The sequence below is a fragment of the Natrix helvetica genome, assembly GCF_964273705.1.
Source record: "Natrix helvetica genome assembly, chromosome: 4".
Classification (NCBI taxonomy): domain Eukaryota; kingdom Metazoa; phylum Chordata; class Lepidosauria; order Squamata; family Natricidae; genus Natrix; species Natrix helvetica.
The window spans coordinates 102,473,342-102,491,768 of record NC_138550.1 but is presented as its reverse complement, the minus strand read 5'-3'; the positions used below and the strand labels follow the sequence as shown (position 1 = coordinate 102,491,768).

Genomic DNA, 18,427 nt, shown 5'->3' with positions numbered 1-18,427 from the left:
TTCAAAAATTGCATGTAGGTTTTCAGCTTCTTCATAAAGGTGGGTGATAAATTAAGCAAGAAACTGGCTGTTGTTGAAGACATCTATTCTGCTATATTTAGTTGGAATATGGATGTTTAGATGAAACATGGAAGGATTATTATAGACGTTTCAATCAAGTTTTATCAAGTATTGTGATACATTTAGATTGCACTTAAAATAACTTGAATACCTCCCTATCAGCAACTGTCCTCATTTAAGAATCCAGCTGTTGATATTGATTGCCAATCAAGCAGAAATCTATTTCTCAGCAGTGTCATTTGTATTTAGGATTTATTTTATGGTTTTTGTGTGTTTTTATAGTTCTACCCACATGATCCTGGGTAGAATTTAAAATTAGTTCTGCCTTAATTGTAACTTCATTTTCTTTGTGGGTAGCTGATGATCTTAGTGCCAACGAACAGCTAATAGGTCCACATGCATCAGGAGTGAATTCAATACTACCAAAGGAGCATGGAAGTCAGTTTTTTTATTTGCCGATAATAAAGCACAATAAGGATGAGGTAAATAGATTTATGGTTATTCTGGTTCTATTACTAGGGGTCTGTTATACAAATAATATTATTTCACTCAAAACTCTTAATACTCATTATTTCTTGCATTTTATTTGTTGAACAACTATTCCTTAAGAATAAAATTTAACATATCGATGTTTAAAGAGTATCCTAAAAAAAACCTCTCTGTAGTTTTCAAATCTTATTATTGTAGCCCTTTTGTTGAAGAAAGGAATGAATGAATGGATGGATATTAAATTATTAGTTATAATGACTTCACTCAGTTCTCTCAACATCTGACTGACTGCCATGGAACATAAGATGTTGACTAAACTTCATTAATCTTCTGTTAGCTAGATATGTTCAGACTATAACTTTTCAAAATACAGATATTATGGCCAATAGTTGGGAATTCTGGGAGTGGCAGTTCTAATAAGTATTTAGTAACCAGTTTTATGAAAGCAGTTAGAGCTTCACTGTAATCCAAATGAGGTTGTATTACGTTATGTTAAGTAAAACATACGATAGCATATTTTTCTTAATGTAAAAATACATAAAAGATCTTCCTCACACTGCAGAAAGATATCCTAAAACTAAGTTGCTCCTCCCACTTGGCCTAGACTTTTCAATGAGGAAATGATAAACGTGAAAGCATTTAGGTCAACAAAAGAAGATAATATTTGTAGTTTAGGGCTGTACTGTGTGAGGTTCTTGGTGCTCTCATGAGCTTTGTTGTTTTCTTGCAGAGTTTTCATTACTAACATCAGTTTTAGAAGGAGGGACTAGCTCTCATTTTATATACAAATATATATTGCCCTGTCAGTGTTGGTGGGAATGGTCTTAGGATGGCAGTTAGAAGCATAATTATGAATTCTAGCACCAGCCCCCTCTCAACTTTAACAGGTAATGGGGTATTGCTTTAGTCTTCTGTTAGATGTCTCATTGTACACTTCATTATCCAGGATAAATAATTTTCTTCAAGAAAAGGTATCTTTACCCTTAAAATCCACATAGAAATGAGTTGAATTTTCTATTTCATCTTCAACCAAACTATCCCTTTAGATTTCAGCCACTGCAGCCTGGGACTCTTCTGTACATGATTCAGTTCACCTAAACAGAGTAACACCTCAAAATGAGAGAATATATTTGATTCTGAAAATTACAGTCCAACTCAGCCATCCTGCTGCAATGGAATTAGTGTTACGTAAAAGGATTGCTGCTAATATTTATAATAAGCAGGTAAGTGATATCTTATATACCCTATGTCAGTGATGGCTAACCTTTTTCTAAAGGTGTGCCAAAACTGTGTCCGTGTGCTCACCCACCCGCACATGCACGAGTGACCCCCCCCACCGCTCGAGCAACCTCCACGCGTGGGGGGGAATTTTTGCCCTCCCCAGGCTCTGGAGGCTTTCCAGCGGGCTGGGGAAGCCATTTTTGCCCACTCCAGGCTTCAGGAAAGCCCCCAAAGCTTGGGGAGGGTGAAAAACAGGCCCAAACAGAAGTTTGGGAACGAACTTCCGGTTGGCCTGTTGGGCTGTTTTTCGCCCTCCCCAGGCTTCAGGAAAGCCTCTGGAGCCTGGGGAGGGTGAAAAACGGGCCCAACGGGCCAACAGAAGTTCATTCCCAAACTTCCGGGTGGGCTGTTGGGCTTGTTTTACGCCCTCTCTAGGCTCCGGAAGTTTTCCTGAAGCCCAGGCAGGGGGAAAACGGCCCTACCAGAAGGCCATGCGTGCCAGAGCTAAGGGCTGCTGTGGGTTGCCGTGCCGGCAAATATAGCTCCACATGCCACCTGTGGCATGCGTGGCATCACGGCCCTATGCCATTTCCCATCATACATTTTAACATTATAGTTAAATCTCATTCATCCTTGGAAAGTTCACATTTAACTGTTTTATGTTCTATCACTTACTAGATACATTCCCATTTAGTTTTGCAGTTTGGAAGCATTTCACGTGGACTTAAATGATTGATGTGTGTGGAACCATATGGGGAAAAAAACATACTCTTTCTAAAAGTTCATATATGTGCTGTGCCTGAAGTAGATTTGAGAAGAAATATTCAATACATATTTGATACACTAGTTTTTGCTCAATTGCGGTTTAACTTTCTCCCTAGAGTTTTACACAAAGTCTCAAACGAAGAATATCTCTTAAAAATATATGGTATGCTTGTGGTGTGACCTATGAAATAGTATCCAACATACCAAAGGTAAGTACAATTGTGCTCCGATCAAGAAAATGGAATACCTAATAGTTTTTTTTTTCATATTAAGTCATTCTGATATGAACCTTGTTGCAGACTGAACTATGTAAGTTTGGAATCACGCATTAAATTTACTTTTTAGGCCACAGAAGAAATTGAAGACCGAGAGACTCTAGCTCTGATGGCAGCCAGAAATGAAAATGAGGGTACCTCTGATGGTGAAACATACATTGAAAAATATATACGTGGGGTATTACAAGTGGAGAATATTTTGAGTCTTGAACGTCTGAGACAGGTGAATAGAAAAAAAGCTTTAGGCTTTATTGCATTTGGTTGTTAGGTATGACGCGTATTTGAATCTGAATCAGAAAAGGTCAAGGGTTCATGGTAAAGAAGCACTCATATTTGAGACAGGCCTGGGCATGCGGTTAGTGCCTCCTTACTCAAACATGCTTTGTGGACTTGACCCGCCCCCGAGTGGAGGACCTGGTAGACGCATGGAATAGTGCGACTACCGGGGCCCTAGACCGGGTGGCGCCTTTGCGGCCTCTCCTGCGGCGACGAACCACCCTGGCCCCTTGGTTCACCGAGGAGCTAAGGGTGATGAAACGCCACAAGAGACGCCTAGAGAGTCGTTGGAGATCCTCCCGTTCCGAATTTGACCGAGCACAGGCACGAGCCTATTTGAGGACGTACCTTGTGGCACTAAGAGCGGCCAAACGTCAACATTGCGCCGCTCTTATTGCGTCCGCAGATAACCGCCCTGCCGCCCTGTTTCGGGTGACTCGCTCCCTCTTGTCTGAGAGACCACGGGAAGCCCCTTTACAGGGCAGAGCAGAGGAGTTTGGGAAATATCTACAGGACAAAGTCGCTCAAATCCGGATGGGATGGGCCCCTTTCAGTGGTCCAGTAGAGACGCCCGTGGCGAGTCTTGAGGGACCGCTTTGGGAGGAGTTTGACTCGGTTGCCATCGAGGATTTGGACAGGTTGCGTGGACGTCTGCGACCCACCACATGTTTATTGGACCCGTGTCCCTCCTGGCTTGTACTGGCATCCTGGGAGGTTACGCGCGACTGGCTCCTGGGCCTAGTGAACGCCTCGTTGGGTGAGGGGTCTCTACCGGCCGCCTTGAAAGAGGCGGTGGTGAGGCCCCTGCTCAAGAAGCCTTCCCTGGACCCAACGGACCTAGTCAATTATCGTCCAGTCTCAAACCTTCCTTTTTTAGCGAAGGTTGTAGAGAGTGTGGTGGTACAGCAGTTCCCACGTCACCTGGAGGAAAATGATTATCTAGACCCGCGCCAGTCCGGCTTCCGTCCTGGGCACAGCACGGAGACGGCCTTGGTCGCATTGGTGGATGATCTCTGGAGGGCCAGAGATAGGGGTTGTTCCTCTATCCTGGTCCTATTAGATCTCTCGGCGGCGTTCGATACCATCGACCATGGTATCTTGTTGCACCGGCTAGAGGGGTTGGGAGTCAGGGGCACCGTTTTACGGTGGTTTGGCTCCTACCTCTCTGACCGGACGCAACGTGTGTTGGCAGGGGAGCAGAGTTCGACCCGGAGGTCACTCACATGTGGAGTGCCACAGGGATCGGTGCTCTCGCCTCTCCTGTTCAACACATACATGAAACCGCTGGGCGAGATCATCCGTGGTTTTGGGGTGGGATATCATCTGTATGCTGATGATACTCAGCTATACATTTCCACCCCGAACCACCCCAATGAGGCCGTCGAAATGATGTCCCGGTGTTTGGAGGCCGTACGGGTCTGGATGGATGGCAACCGACTAAAACTCAACCCTTCCAAGACGGAGTGGCTGTGGCTTCCGGCCCCCCGGTTCAACCAGGTGCTTCCATCTCTGGCCATTGGGGGCGTGCAACTAGCCCCCATGGAACAGGTGCGCAATTTGGGCGTCCTCCTAGATGTCCGGCTGTCCATGGATGACCATGTAACAGCCGTGGCAAGGGGGGCGTTCCATCAGGTCCGCCTGATGCGCCAATTGCGCCCCTTATTGGACCGGGATGCCCTACGCACAGTCACCCATGCGCTAGTGACGTCTCGCCTGGACTACTGCAATGCTCTCTACATGGGGCTTCCCTTGAGATGCACTCAGAGACTACAGTTGGTCCAGAACGCGGCCGCGCGGGTGATTATGGGGAGGACTAGATACTCCCCTGTAACACCTCTCCTGCGCGAGCTGCACTGGCTTCCTGTGGTCTACCGAGTGCGTTTCAAGGTTTTGATTATGATCTTTAAAGCGCTTCATGGCTCAGGACCTAGTTACATGCAGGATCGCATCCTGCCCCACACATCCCTACGACCAATTCGCTCACACAGAGAGGGACTTCTCCGGGTGCCGTCCACCAAACAGTGTCGGGGGGCGACACCCAGGAGCAGAGCCTTCTCTGTGATGGGCCCAGCCCTGTGGAATGACCTCCCCCGTGACATCAGGATTATTTCCGATCTCCGCTCCTTCCGTGTACAGTTGAAGACCCACCTTTTTCAACTATCTGGCCTGGCTCAACCGTAATTTTTTTCGTATTCCCCGACTGTCTTTTAAATTTTAAATTTTTATTGTATATTGGGTTTTATTATTGGGGTATGTTAATGGTTTTAATTGTCTAAATGTTGTAATTTATTACCTCCTCCGTACATGTATGTCTTTGTATATATGTATGTTTATGTGTTTGTACACACGTGTTATGTTTTATATGTTCTAGTGTACGCCGCCCCGAGTCCTGCCTGGAAAGGGAGCGGCTAATAAATTCAATATTATTATTATTATTATTATTATTATTATTATTATTATTATTATTATTATTATTATTATTATTATTATTATTATTATTATTATTATTATGTCATGGGAGTGAATGGCTACCATGTGAACCAAGATAGGATACAGTTTCTTTGAAGGAGGTGTCAACAGGTGTGGCATGTCTACCCATGAGCCCTCCAAAGCATTGTTTCTCCATCTCGTCTGAAGCACCTTGCATCCTGAACGTTTTCGTAATGTTGTCATTACTCTGGTATTACAGGTAGTCGCCGACTTACAATCACAATTGAGCCCATAATTTCTGTTGCTAAGTGAGACATTTGTTAAGTGAGTTTTGCCCCATTTTGCGACTTTTCCTACCACATTACTTTTGCTGCCTGCCGGCTGCCTGCAATTTGGCAATTTGAATCTCACCAGGCTCAAGGTTGACTCAGCCTTCCATCCTTCCGAGGTCGGTAAAATGAGGACCCAGATTGTTGGGGGGCAATATGCTGACTCTGTAAACCACTTAGAGAGGGCTGTAAAGCGGTGCATAAGTCTAAATGCTATTGCTGTTTGTTAAGTGAATCCCCGCAGTTGTTAAATTAGTAACACGGTTGTTATGTGAATCCGGCTTCCCCATTGACCTTGCTTGTCAGAAGGTTGCAAAAGTTGATCACATGACCCCGGGACACTGCAACAGTCATAAATATGAATCCGTTGTCAAGCATCTGAATTTTGATCATGTGACCATGGGGATGCTGCAACAGTCATAAATGGGAAAGATTGTATAAGTCACTTTTCTCAGTGCCATTGTAACTTTGAATGGTCGCTAAATGAACTGTTGTAAATCGAGGACAACCTGTAGATGGCAGATCACTGTAAAAACTTACTTTTTGAAATATATTTTAAAGTGATGACCAGTCATTGCTACATCTTGAAGTAATAAAAATGGTTATCACTGGATATGCAACAGCAAAGAAAGAACATTCTATAAATAAATAAAGTTCCTATTTATCCTGAAACATGATTTATGTTGCCATCTTCATATATTCTGAGGCTGGAGCCTTGTTTCTAAATAGATATATAAACATACAATATTGCTTGTTAATTGTCTAGCTCTATTAAAGTAAGTAGAATTCAGCATGTTCCTTCTATTTTAACACAGGCAGTCACTGTTAAAGAAGCTCTTTCTGCTAAGACTCGACACCTACAAAGGAGTATTAGCACACCAAATGTTCACAATGTAAGATAATCTTCTAAAATGTTGCACTCCTGTATTACTATAAATGTTAATGGCAAAGTCAAATGTGTACAAATTTCAGATTGTGTAATAAGTGGGAATTTCCTGCAATACAAAATTATCAATTTCTGCTAGTTTATTTGGGACATTTTATTTATTTATTTACTCACTTTCTAAATCTGCTCAATCCACAGAGCAGCTCAAGGTGGTTTAAAGAGGATTAAAAACACATTGTAATAACAAGGAAGAATAATAACAAGGAAGAATAAAAAAGATAAAGCATTTATGCACAAGAAAGAGAGAAACTTCAGTTATATCACATCCAGCTGGTCCACAAACTGACCCTACCTAATATCTGCCAGCTTTTTGAAGGCATTCTGAATTAAAAACAGGGTTGGGATAGGACAAGCATACTCCTGGGCCCATTACATGTTGTTTAATTGATGGGACCTTTATGTGCAAACTTTGCCTACTCTTATAGGATGGGCATTGGGCAGAAAAGTGGTCCTGCTAATATCCAGATTAAGTTATAGAATGGAAAAATGGTTTAAGATAAGTAGTAGTTATAAGAAGAGCTGTGGTGGCGCAGTGGTTAGAATGCAGTATTGCAGAATACTTCTGCTATCTGCCAGCTGCCTGCAATGTGTGTAAAATGAGGACCCAGATTGTTGGGGGCAATATGCTGACTCTGTAAACCGCTTAGAGAGTGCTGTAAAACACTGTGAAGTGGTATATAAGTCTAAGTGCTATTGCTATTAGGAAATTTCCCTCTAAAATAAATTGCTTTCTAAGCCACCTATAATCTTTCTGTCAGTGGTTGTCTATGTCAGTTGAGTAAATGTTTTAAAAAGATATTTAGAAATCTTAGTTGTATTTTTTAAAAATCCAGGAACTATTTGGTAGATACGCTCAAAATTGCATTTAGAAAAATCAATGCTAAATATAAGATAAATTGTAGATTAAGCTTAGTTTGATCATGTACAAATATGTCAAAATTTAGTAGTAGATAGCCCGGGAGTGTACTGCAATTTCAAAGCAGGTTGATAACATTAATTATATTAAAATTTGTTATGATTGTTATTTTAGGTATCTTCTAGTCGATTAGATCTTTCTGGCTGTGATGAAGATAAGGTATTGGAATTATTGGCAATATATTTAGTATTTCAAAATATTTTGAAAATATGATTACAAATCCTTTTTTTCTTCATTTTTAATACAAAATTATATAGGTATCATTTAAAATCATATATAGCAACAATTAGGAAAATGATTGTTTAGAATAAGTACTTGGTATTGGTAGAAAAAAATTCAGTGAATACTTGTTAAATTCAACAGAATGTTTCCTTTTGATTGATGGGGGAAATTATAAAAATAGCTACAATGCAATTGTACCAATTACAAAGATACCTAGAAGTTTTTTTTTTAATTTCTTACACACCAATAGTTATAGGATGTTTTTGCACAATATGCCACTGTAAAGCATTGGATAGTTGGAACCATGTTTATTCAGTCAGTGCTGAAGGATAAGTCTTTTAGCTTGCAATACCATTAAAACAGTTAAAACAATATAAATACTTGAATTGTTAATTGTTTCATGAGTGTTAAAATATATAATCAGTCACAGATTAGTCCTTGTTTAATCATCATTTGTTCAATGACTGACCACTCAAAATGATGATGGCACTAAAAACTAGTAGTTATGGCTGGTCCTTGAAGTTATGACCATTGCAACAATCCTGTGGTACTTGGTACCCTGCCCATGTTTATGACTACAGTGAACGTTTCAACTCCCCCTACCCCATGTCTTTTGGCCTTGTGAAGGGACAGGGGTTGCCTTGGCTGGGCACACCTCGTCAGCAATGGAATCTTTGTCGCATAAAATATAATCTAAAATATATTGAAATGTTTGACCTTGATATTAATACTTCCCATGAAGTAGGTGAAATAGGAAGCTTTAATTTTTATTCCATTCAGTTAATGAAATTTGCATATAAAATTGAATAATTGCTAACAGTGTTTTATAGAAGTAATTTTAGATTTCTTTGTGTCATAAGATTTAATAATCACTTGTAATAGACCAGGGGTTTCCAAGGTTGAAAATGTTACAAATCCAAATGGAGATTATCAGTAGGTTTTGTAATTGTAAATACTACCGGAGAGTCATACTAGATAGGCAGCTTTTGTCATTTGGATGGGATAATGATAAATATTAATCACTATTAACTAAGTGGTCCCTAACCTTTTTGGCACCAGGACCGGTTTTGTGGAAGACAAGTTTTCCATGGGGCGGTGGGAAGGGGGAACGCATAACTTAGATCCCTCGCATGCACAGTTTACAGTAGGTTTCATGGCCCAATTTCTAACATGGACGGACTGGTACTAGTCCGTGGCCTAGGGGTTGGGGACCCCTATATTAACTGATCCAAAGCCATACAATCATAAAACATGATGTACTCCTCCAAACCAGCAGTGATGTGAAACTAGAGAGGAAAGAGGAATTTCTGTTGAAAGCAAATGAAAATGTTGCTATTTTACTTGAAAAGTAATGCATTTTTTTTCTTTGTTTACATCACAAGGGTTGGCTGGAAGGTCATCTAGATGCCATAGACTGTTCTAGTTATCAAGATATATCATGTTATGGTACTTTACCAAGGGATTCGCCTCATAAAAATAAAGATAACAATGGTAAGGTTTTCTTTTGTTTCATTTACTAGACTATTGATGAAATTATAAACTAGTAAAATTAATAGTGTGAAATATAAACCCCGTTGCAGTTGTTTCATGTGCAACTTATACAGGCCAGGCAAGTTTTATACTGATGTAATCTAAGCAAATAATATTTTTGCACAGCCACAGATTTAGGACACTCTGAATTGCCAGAGATTAACTCTGATTAATCTGTCTTTCTAGGATTCTCTTGGCAACCTTAATAGAAGAACCCTTTTCAAGAAATAATGTTGCTAAACACAGAAAGTCATTTCTTGTCCACTGTTTTTTTTTTAAACAAAGCCATACCATACAGGATTTTAGATGCCAAGTTGAAAAGATCTTTTAAAACATGCAGATTTTCCCCCTAGCATGAATCTACAACTCCTAAAATGAGCTGTATCTCTTTGAGATTGTGTAGCTGCCCTCCATGGCTGCAACATAATCACAGGAAAATATACATTTGGCGCAAGGAGTTGAAAATAGATATTGCACGATTACTCCAAAGTGCCTTTTGTCTTTGAATCCTAAGTGGTACATAGCCCTATTTCTTACCTTATCTTGATGTATTGTTATTCCTTCAGATTTCTCAGGTTCTATATTTGATTTTTCCATATCTCATCTCTGGCTTAGATCCAGTTTTCTAGATACTATTTTCTGATGTTAAAGGTGTGGTATTAATGTGTACAGATCTGAATCTGTAGGACTCCAGAGGATTAATGCTTAAACTATGTCTTTAATTAAGGGAGGTTTTACATTCATATGCTCATCCAGCCAAGCAACGCATCCTCCAGGCATTATGTGTTGACAGTATTATCTTATAAAGTTAAAGGTGTAATAAAAAGGATGCATCACTGTTATCCTGGTCTTTTGCTAAAACATTTGAAATGGTAAAAGGCAATCTATTGGGAATCACTTAAATAGATATAGATGGTGATCATTTAAATTAATAAATACAGAAAAATTCTTTTTATTTTCTCATTATACGTATGAGTATTTTACTGTTATGTGTTGACAGTATTATCTTATAAAGTTAAAGGTGTAATAAAAAGGATGCATCACTGTTATCCTGGTCTTTTGCTAAAACATTTGAAATGGTAAAAGGCAATCTATTGGGAATCACTTAAATAGATATAGAAGGTGATCATTTAAATTAATAAATACAGAAAAATTCTTTTTATTTTCTCATTACACGTATGAGTATTTTACTGTTATGTGTTGACAGTATTATCTTATAAAGTTAAAGGTGTAATAAAAAGGATGCATCACTGTTATCCTGGTCTTTTGCTAAAACATTTGAAATGGTAAAAGGCAATCTATTGGGAATCACTTAAATAGATATAGAAGGTGATCATTTAAATTAATAAATACAGAAAAATTCTTTTTATTTTCTCATTACACGTATGAGTATTTTACTGTTTCATAGTAGGCAATGCATTTTTGTTTTTATACTGTTCTTATTGCCCACAATGTTTTTTTAATATAGGAATTTACTTATTTTTAAATTAATAACATGTAATATTTGTTGGATTTTCCAATGCGTATAAATGCCCCCCACTGATTAGCACATTTTATATAAAGCAGTCTCCATATTCATTTGAATTTGAGAACCTGGGTTACAACTTTTTCATTGTTTAACAAATTATTAGCAAATTATTCTGTGTTCTGCCATTAGTGCATGTTGCATTTGGCATAATAACATTACTACAAAGAGAGAAAATTCTCTGTGAATTCTACAGGAGAAAATTCTATAGAAGGGAAGCATAGGAAGAATGTGCATATTTGTGCAGTATGGTTTCTTAAAAAGCTATTTAAAGAAAAAAAGCTAAAGCAGCACTGTCAAAGATAAATGTTATTGTGTATTTTTAATTACCTATGTAAATGAGTATCACATAGGTGACAAGATAAAGGAAACAAAACCACAAAAACATATTTAATGACGGTGTGGGGCAAAATAAATAAATAAAAAGAATAGTGAGAGAGCATATTTCCATTCAGGACCATACTGAGTTAATTAAGATGAAATCTTTCTGAAAAGCTTGTTCCTGCAGCTTTGTGATCTCTTCTCACCTTTAAATATTACTCCTCTTTTGTTCCTTCCCACAATGCTGCACACCACAAATGTTAACTTTAATATGCTCTGGCTACCTAGTAACAGTTTAGTAAACTGAATACAAAATTAGAGGAGGTTTTGGTGAGAAAGAATCTTATGGTTCAAAAAGTATTTGCTTACAGAAATTTCCCAGCAGTTGGATACTTATTCATGGAACATTTACCATCTGTTTGTGTTAAAAACAAAAACAAACTTTGAAATGACATTTGAAATGGTGCTTATCAGTTTCTGATGCTGCTCATTCTCCTTTCCTCTTAGTTTTCTGAATAAACAGTGCGTTGAGTTTAAGAACAAAACCACTAGAGACATTAATAAACTCATGACAAAATATTTTGTGCAGCTTTATTTGCCTTTAAAACAGCATTTGCTGATTTATTTTTCAGTTGATGTTCAAATAATGAATGTTTGTGGTGTTTTTATTTTGCAATCAGAGAATCTGCAGACATCAAGTATCAGTTCATTTAAAGCTTTCACTCCACAACCACCCAAATTTTTCAAACCATTAATTCCAGTAAAAGAAGAGAACAAAAAGGCCTCTCTTGAGACGCAGCCTCTACTTAGCAAAGAGGTAAGTAAGTGGTACCTCTTTGTAGTAGGAAGAAATATTTCTATATAGGCATTAGTAACATTATATTAGTAACAATATTAGACCTCATATGCGGATAGTAATTATTTTTACCTAGGAAGAAGCTCACAGCTTACGAAAGCATTTGGAATTGGGTGCTAAACTTGGTCTGTTTATTTAAATGGGGTACTATTTCACTGTCACCTCACTTTGGTAAATATTCTTGCATGTATTATATTTTTGCTTAAACATGTTTGCATGTATAAATGTCTAACCTGAGCTGCCATATCTGTAGCATTGTGTTTGAAGCAATGTTTTTAAAGTCAAGGTTCATTTTGCATGTATTTCTATAATTAATTTGCTATGCCTAGATTATTTTAATAAGAGAATAAGAACCTTTTGTGTTGTGCTAACATGCATGGTTGAATGTCAGTATTTTCTTTGTGTGATGTTTTGTGTATCTTAACCTTTGCAGAGCATGCCATCCTCTCAGGTATATAATGCTGATTGTGTTGTGTTGTCGTCAGGAAATAATGGCAATAGCATGCCATTAGAACTCAATAACATACAAGAGGCAAAGACTGTAAGTGTTGCATTTGTTTCTGACTTAAAGTCTGGTGGCCATTGTAAATAAGCATTTACGCTCCAGCTATAAAGGGAAAATGCATGTATAACAGTATTCTTTATTGCATGGTGGTGCTTATAAAAGTGATAAAATCCATACATTGATATTTTAGACGGATCATTTATTTATAATATTTCACTTTTTTAAAAAAGGATAGGATTTAAAGATTTTTTTCATTCCCCCCACCAAACTAGGAATGAAATCTGAAAAATTGATTCTGATTCAACTTTTACCAGTCTTCTAAGACTTTTCATTTTTAATTTATAGAGTACTTAATTGAAAGTGATAACTTACCTTAGACTGAGCACAGTTAGTATTAAAAAGTATGTAACAGAGAAGTTTGGCATTCACTTTGCATTCACTTTGTATGTATGTATATGTGCACACATTCATGCATGCATGGACCAACTCAATAAAATATAGAAGGCAAAATCCAGATTTAACACACATAACAGGGCGTTAAAATAGATTTTCCTGCTCTTCTCACAACCGGCCTTTTAATTCCTTGACAATAGTATATAGAAAGTCAAGGGACACTATTGAATAAAGATTTATGTGGAGCACGGGGCAGAGAGAGAAGTGAAAAGTCCTTCAAGAAGCAGGGTTCTTCCTTCCTCCTCTTCACCTTTGCTCTAGAGAACTAGGAATTTTTTTGTAAAGTGTTTTTGAAATTTGAGAGGTTCCCTATCCTGTTTTTTTGGTGAAAACCAACAGAAAATATATGTCAAATCTGTTTTAAGGCTCATCAACTCTAAACATACTTCCAGAATGCTTAAAAGAACAACTAAAACCGTGATGGTGAACCTATGGCACGTGTGCCACAGGTGGCACGTGGAGCCATTTGTCAGGGCACACAAGGACTTCCGGGTTGCTCATAGTGTCGTTTTTTGCCATCTGGAGCCTTCAGGGAAGCCTTCTGAGGGCTCTTAAACTCTCTGGAGTGCTAAAATCGGCCCTACGAGCAGCCTGGAAGTCACTTCCGGTTTGCTTGTAGTGTCATTTTTTGCCCTCCGGAGCATTCAGGGAAGCCTCCTGAAGGCTCCTGAAGGCTCTGGAGGGCTAAAACTGGCCCTATGAGCAATCCGGAAGTGGCTTCCAGTTTGCTCATAGCGGTGTTTTTTTGCCCTCCGGAGCTTTCAGGGAAGCCTCCTGGAGGCCCGATGGCTTCGGAGGGCCAAAGCCGGCCCTACGAGCAAACCAGAAGTCCATTACTGAACTTCCTGTTTGCCCATAGGGTCAGTTTTTCATGCTCTGGAGGCTTTAGGGGAGCTACCTCCTCCGGGGGGGCAGTGGAGGCTGTTTTTGCCCTACCCAGGGTCCTATAAAGCCTCTGGAGCCTGGGGAGGGCGAAAAAAGCATGCCAAAAATGGGAGTGCTGGTCTTGCGCGCATGTACACTAGGGTCATGCACAAAGCATTATGGGTGGCCCGCACATGATTCCCCTGCGCTCCTCCCGCTTTTGGCATGCGAGCCAAAAAAGGTTCATCATCACTGAACTAGAACATGCTTATTCTCTTCTATGTTTAAAAATCTTAGCCCTATCTTTCCAGTTGCATTCCATTATATTAAACAATTATACCCGTGGTCCCCAACCTTCCCAACTCCATGGACTGGTAGTGGTGGGGGTGGTAGGGTTGGCAGTTTTGTGCATGTGCACACCACTTGCAAATATGGAGCTTCATGTACCCACCCGTTCTGGCCACTTGTTCTGCCCAGTCCATGGACCAGGGTTTGAAGACAATAGTATAACTATATATAACTATAATCTATGACTATAGGTAGTCTTTGACTTACAACAGTTCATTTAGTCACCGTCTGAAGTTACAACAGCACGAAGAAAGTGACTTATGATCATTTTTACACTTATAACCGTTGCAGCATCCCCTATGGTTATTTGATTTGCATTCAGATGTTTGACAACTGAGTCATATTTATGACGGTTGCAGTGTCCCAAGGTCATGGGATCCCCTTTGCAACCTTCTGACAAGTAAAATCAATGGGGAGGCCAGATTCAGTTAACAACTGTGTTACTAATTTAACAACTGCAGTGGTTCACTTAACAAATGTGGCAAAAATTGATGTAAACTGGAGCAAAACTCGCTTAAATTTCTCACTTAGCAACAGACATTTTGGGCTCAATTGTGGTCGTAAGTTGAGGACTACCTGTACTACATTTTCTATTACATTTATAAGCCAATTTCTAGCTGAAGTCATCTAGCCATTCTTACTCAGTGTCTTTTTCTGCATAGTAATTCAGAGTATTACTGCTTAATGTGACAGGAAAAGCTGAATATTAAATGCCCAATAGATATTGCAGCAATACATTAAAAATATACTTTTACAAGAAAGGAACGTTATCCATTTTGTTATATAGCCATGTTTTTGCAATTTAAGATTGAGATGCATGAGATTTCCTTTAATATTTTTTTTATTTTTAGTGTAAGCATCCAGAATCCTTTGGGAGCTGGGAGCTCTAAATTTCATAAATAAATATGTTGAATATTCCATGTGAACATTTCAATTCAGTAATATGAATATTGATGAAACCTTTATTCTTAAACTGTTATAAAAATCTGATGTGTGCACCAGCTAACTATTATGAATAGAATCCCTGTGACATACATACAAAGGTAATAATACATATATTTAGATTCTAACATAACAACAATTATGTTAGAATCTAAATATATTATGTAAATGTGTAATGTAACTTAAACTCATCTGGAGTAATCAATGTTCTAAATTATCATACTAAATTTATAGACAGCTAAATATTATAGCCTATACCACAAATTGCCTAGTTCCCTTTTTATTTAAAAGCATTTATCAAATAAAACCACTTTCTTCATGCACAAAAAATGTGGGTTTTTATTGTCTTGTTGATACAATGCTGCCAAAAACTAATTTTCCCCTGGCTTTTATTTCTTCTCTGGAAGGATTCTTCAGAGTAGAAGAGGGTTGCCAGGAATTTCCCCCTTGTTCCAGGACATTGATTGGATATGTTGTATTGTTGATAACTTAGCTAATGAAGGATAAGACAAGAAGATTCTGAAATGATTAGACCATTTTGGACTAGTTTTAAAAAGTTTACTGAATGGTGAGCCCATTTTATAGATTACTGGATCTAAGACATTGAAATAAATTTTAGTAACAGTATGACTGAAGTTTGGCCAGTATGTTTCAAACCACTTTTAGTACTGATACATTTTCCAAAATGGAGTCTAGTATTGTATTTATTTATTTATTTATTTTTTCAGAAAATTTTTATTGGTTTTTTAAAACATTTATAAGGAAAAGGGTAGGTGGAATGGTATACAAATTTTGGCAGTTGCAAGTATGGCAGACGCCCCCTCCCTCCACACTCATAAGATACATCTATGTATAAAACATTAATACAAAATCGTATAAAATCAGCATATTAGTTCTAAAAAAATTTTCAATCAATTTATATAGTTATAATATATAGTCTAGAAATAATTTCATTATTACTTTCGGTCTGTTTATAACAATGTGGTTTTCTTATTCATTTTTGTGATATGAGCTTTCTTAGTGTTGCCCCATCACCCCCCGCTGGCAGAGCTCCGGCCCCTCCCGTGTCCTGTATGACCATTGTAGAGTCTTCTGTTTTTTCTAGGTGCGCTTTATTTTTTTCCATAAAGGCCTGCGCCTCTATGGGTGTGTTGATTCTGATTCTTGTCTCCTCCCAGAATATCAGCATCCCTTCAGGCATCAACCATCTAAACCACACCCCCTTCTGGTATAATTTATTCGCCAATTGCGAATAATTTTTTCTTTTCTCCCTAATTTTTTGGGGGATCTGCTTCAAGATGGTTATCTCCCTGTCATGGTATGTCAATGCTTGCCCCCTTTGTACACCCAGAATTTCATCTCTTGTGCTTTTCCTAAGGAATTTAATATGAACCTCCCTGGGTACATTGTGTGTTCTGGCATATGCTGAATTCACTCTATAGACCAGATCTATCTCCCATTCCATCTGCTGCTTATCTTTGTGTATGTATTCAGCTAAAATATTGGTCATAATGTCCCTTATATTTTCCCCATCTGCTTCTATAACATTTTGAAATCTAAGATAAAAGGACATTCTCTCAGACTCTGTTTTCATTTGTTGGGTATCAAGTTCTTTGTTTCCCCTCTGTAAAGCCTCTACCCCCCCCCCTCGCCTCCGCCACCCCACCATCCACAAGGTCCAGTGAGTTCTTATAAATTTGGACTTGATTCTCTTTAATTTCTTCCTTCATTTCTTTTAATTGTTTCTTAATTTCTTCCTGGCCCTGTATGAGTTGTTGAAGCATTTGTTGCAAATCCACCTCTTTACTCTTGGGTTGCATCAGTTCTGTAATCTTTGACTGTGTAACAGGACTGGATGTTGCAGATGTCGGTGCAGAAGTAGCAAAGCCAGGTTTTCCAGGGGGTGGTCTTTTTGGAGACATGGTTTATGAAACAAAGAGATCAGTCAGTATAGAGACTGGACAGCTGGAGAAGTAGAGCAGACAGATGAGACCAGGAGGCAGAGGATCCAAACAGATGGGAACTTCTTTAGTCAGTCTAGCAATAGAGAAAGGTTTTCTCTCCAAGGAGTTCAAAAAATGACAATCCACAAGAGATTCCTCTGGGTGACACGGAGACAAAGACCGGAAGCCTGAATTTTGAAGGTGGAGTCAGGTTTCAAAGTTCATAAAGACAACGGAAGTGTGCCATCTTGCCCTGCCAGCTTTGGGCTCAGAGGCATAAGAAAGTTTTTAAAGTTCACAAAGTTCTCAGAGCATCAATAAGTTCTGGAACTAAGTCCAATGAAAAGCACTTTTACTGGGGTGAGGCATCCTTAGTTGGCTCTCCCCCCTCCTCCTTCCCCTGGGGGCGAGAGCAAAAATTTTTCAAGCCGCTTGTCCAAGGGGGGGAAAAAATCCCCCTCCCTCCAGCCACTCCTCCAAAAATAATCCGAAAGTTTAGCTTTTAAAATTACTGAAAAAGTCCATCAATTCAAAAAGCAAGGGAGTGAAGAAAGGAAGCCTCTCACCATACCGCCGCTGCTTCCTTCAGAAGTATGTTGTCCGATCGGCATGAGGTGAGACGCCAACGCGCCCTCCGATACTGCTCCTCAGTGCCTAGAGCGAAGCGGAGGAGCCCCCACCAGCCGCCGCCGATGCCAGGGCCCTCCGCGAGCCGCTCCCTCGGCAGGATGCCTCTCTGGGGCGTCCTGTGCCCCCCCAGAAGCGGGGGAAGCCCACCGGGAGAGCGGGAGCGGGCAAAAGCTTGCCCGTCGCCGTAGCCGCCGGAACCGGAAGTCCTAGTATTGTATTTAGATTACACAGTGTTGTTTTGACATGCTCAGATAGTTAAAATAGATAGCTATAATGTGTAACTTTGGCTATATCAGAAAATAGCAACATCTGCTATACTAATAAGTGAACAGTATTGTCCAAAAATCACTTGATGGGGAAATTGTTGGCCAGAGAGTGTTGCTTTAATTTTTTGAAGCTGCCTGAGAAAACAGCACAAGATTTATGAGATTTAAGCCTTAAGACAATCATAACGTCCTTTTTTAAAATACAACAATCCCCTCCCAGTGATAATAGTCAAGAGGTAAACAAATATAAAATAGGTAAAACGCGGAAAAGAAGAACTTAACTTTATTATTGATCCTGTTCAAAAGGCCAGATTG

General features: G+C 39.1%; 1 protein-coding gene across 8 annotated transcripts in view; it reads left to right on the top strand.

Moving 5' to 3' along the window:
- KIF13A (kinesin family member 13A) overlaps positions 1–18,427 on the top strand; it is an 81,991-nt gene that overhangs the window by 57,270 nt on the left and 6,294 nt on the right. For 3 of the 8 annotated variants that reach the window (XM_081952092.1, XM_081952091.1, XM_081952090.1), the window contains 9 exons: positions 418–542; positions 1,596–1,772; positions 2,652–2,744; positions 2,881–3,033; positions 6,661–6,738; positions 7,822–7,866; positions 9,312–9,420; positions 11,938–12,122; positions 12,595–12,702. In XM_081952092.1, coding sequence (XP_081808218.1) covers positions 418–542; positions 1,596–1,772; positions 2,652–2,744; positions 2,881–3,033; positions 6,661–6,738; positions 7,822–7,866; positions 9,312–9,420; positions 11,938–12,122; positions 12,595–12,702 — 1,073 coding nt within the window. The remainder of the gene's footprint in view (positions 1–417; positions 543–1,595; positions 1,773–2,651; positions 2,745–2,880; positions 3,034–6,660; positions 6,739–7,821; positions 7,867–9,311; positions 9,421–11,937; positions 12,123–12,594; positions 12,703–18,427) is intronic. The other 5 variants (XM_081952095.1, XM_081952094.1, XM_081952097.1 and 2 more) reach the window with 3 other exon arrangements.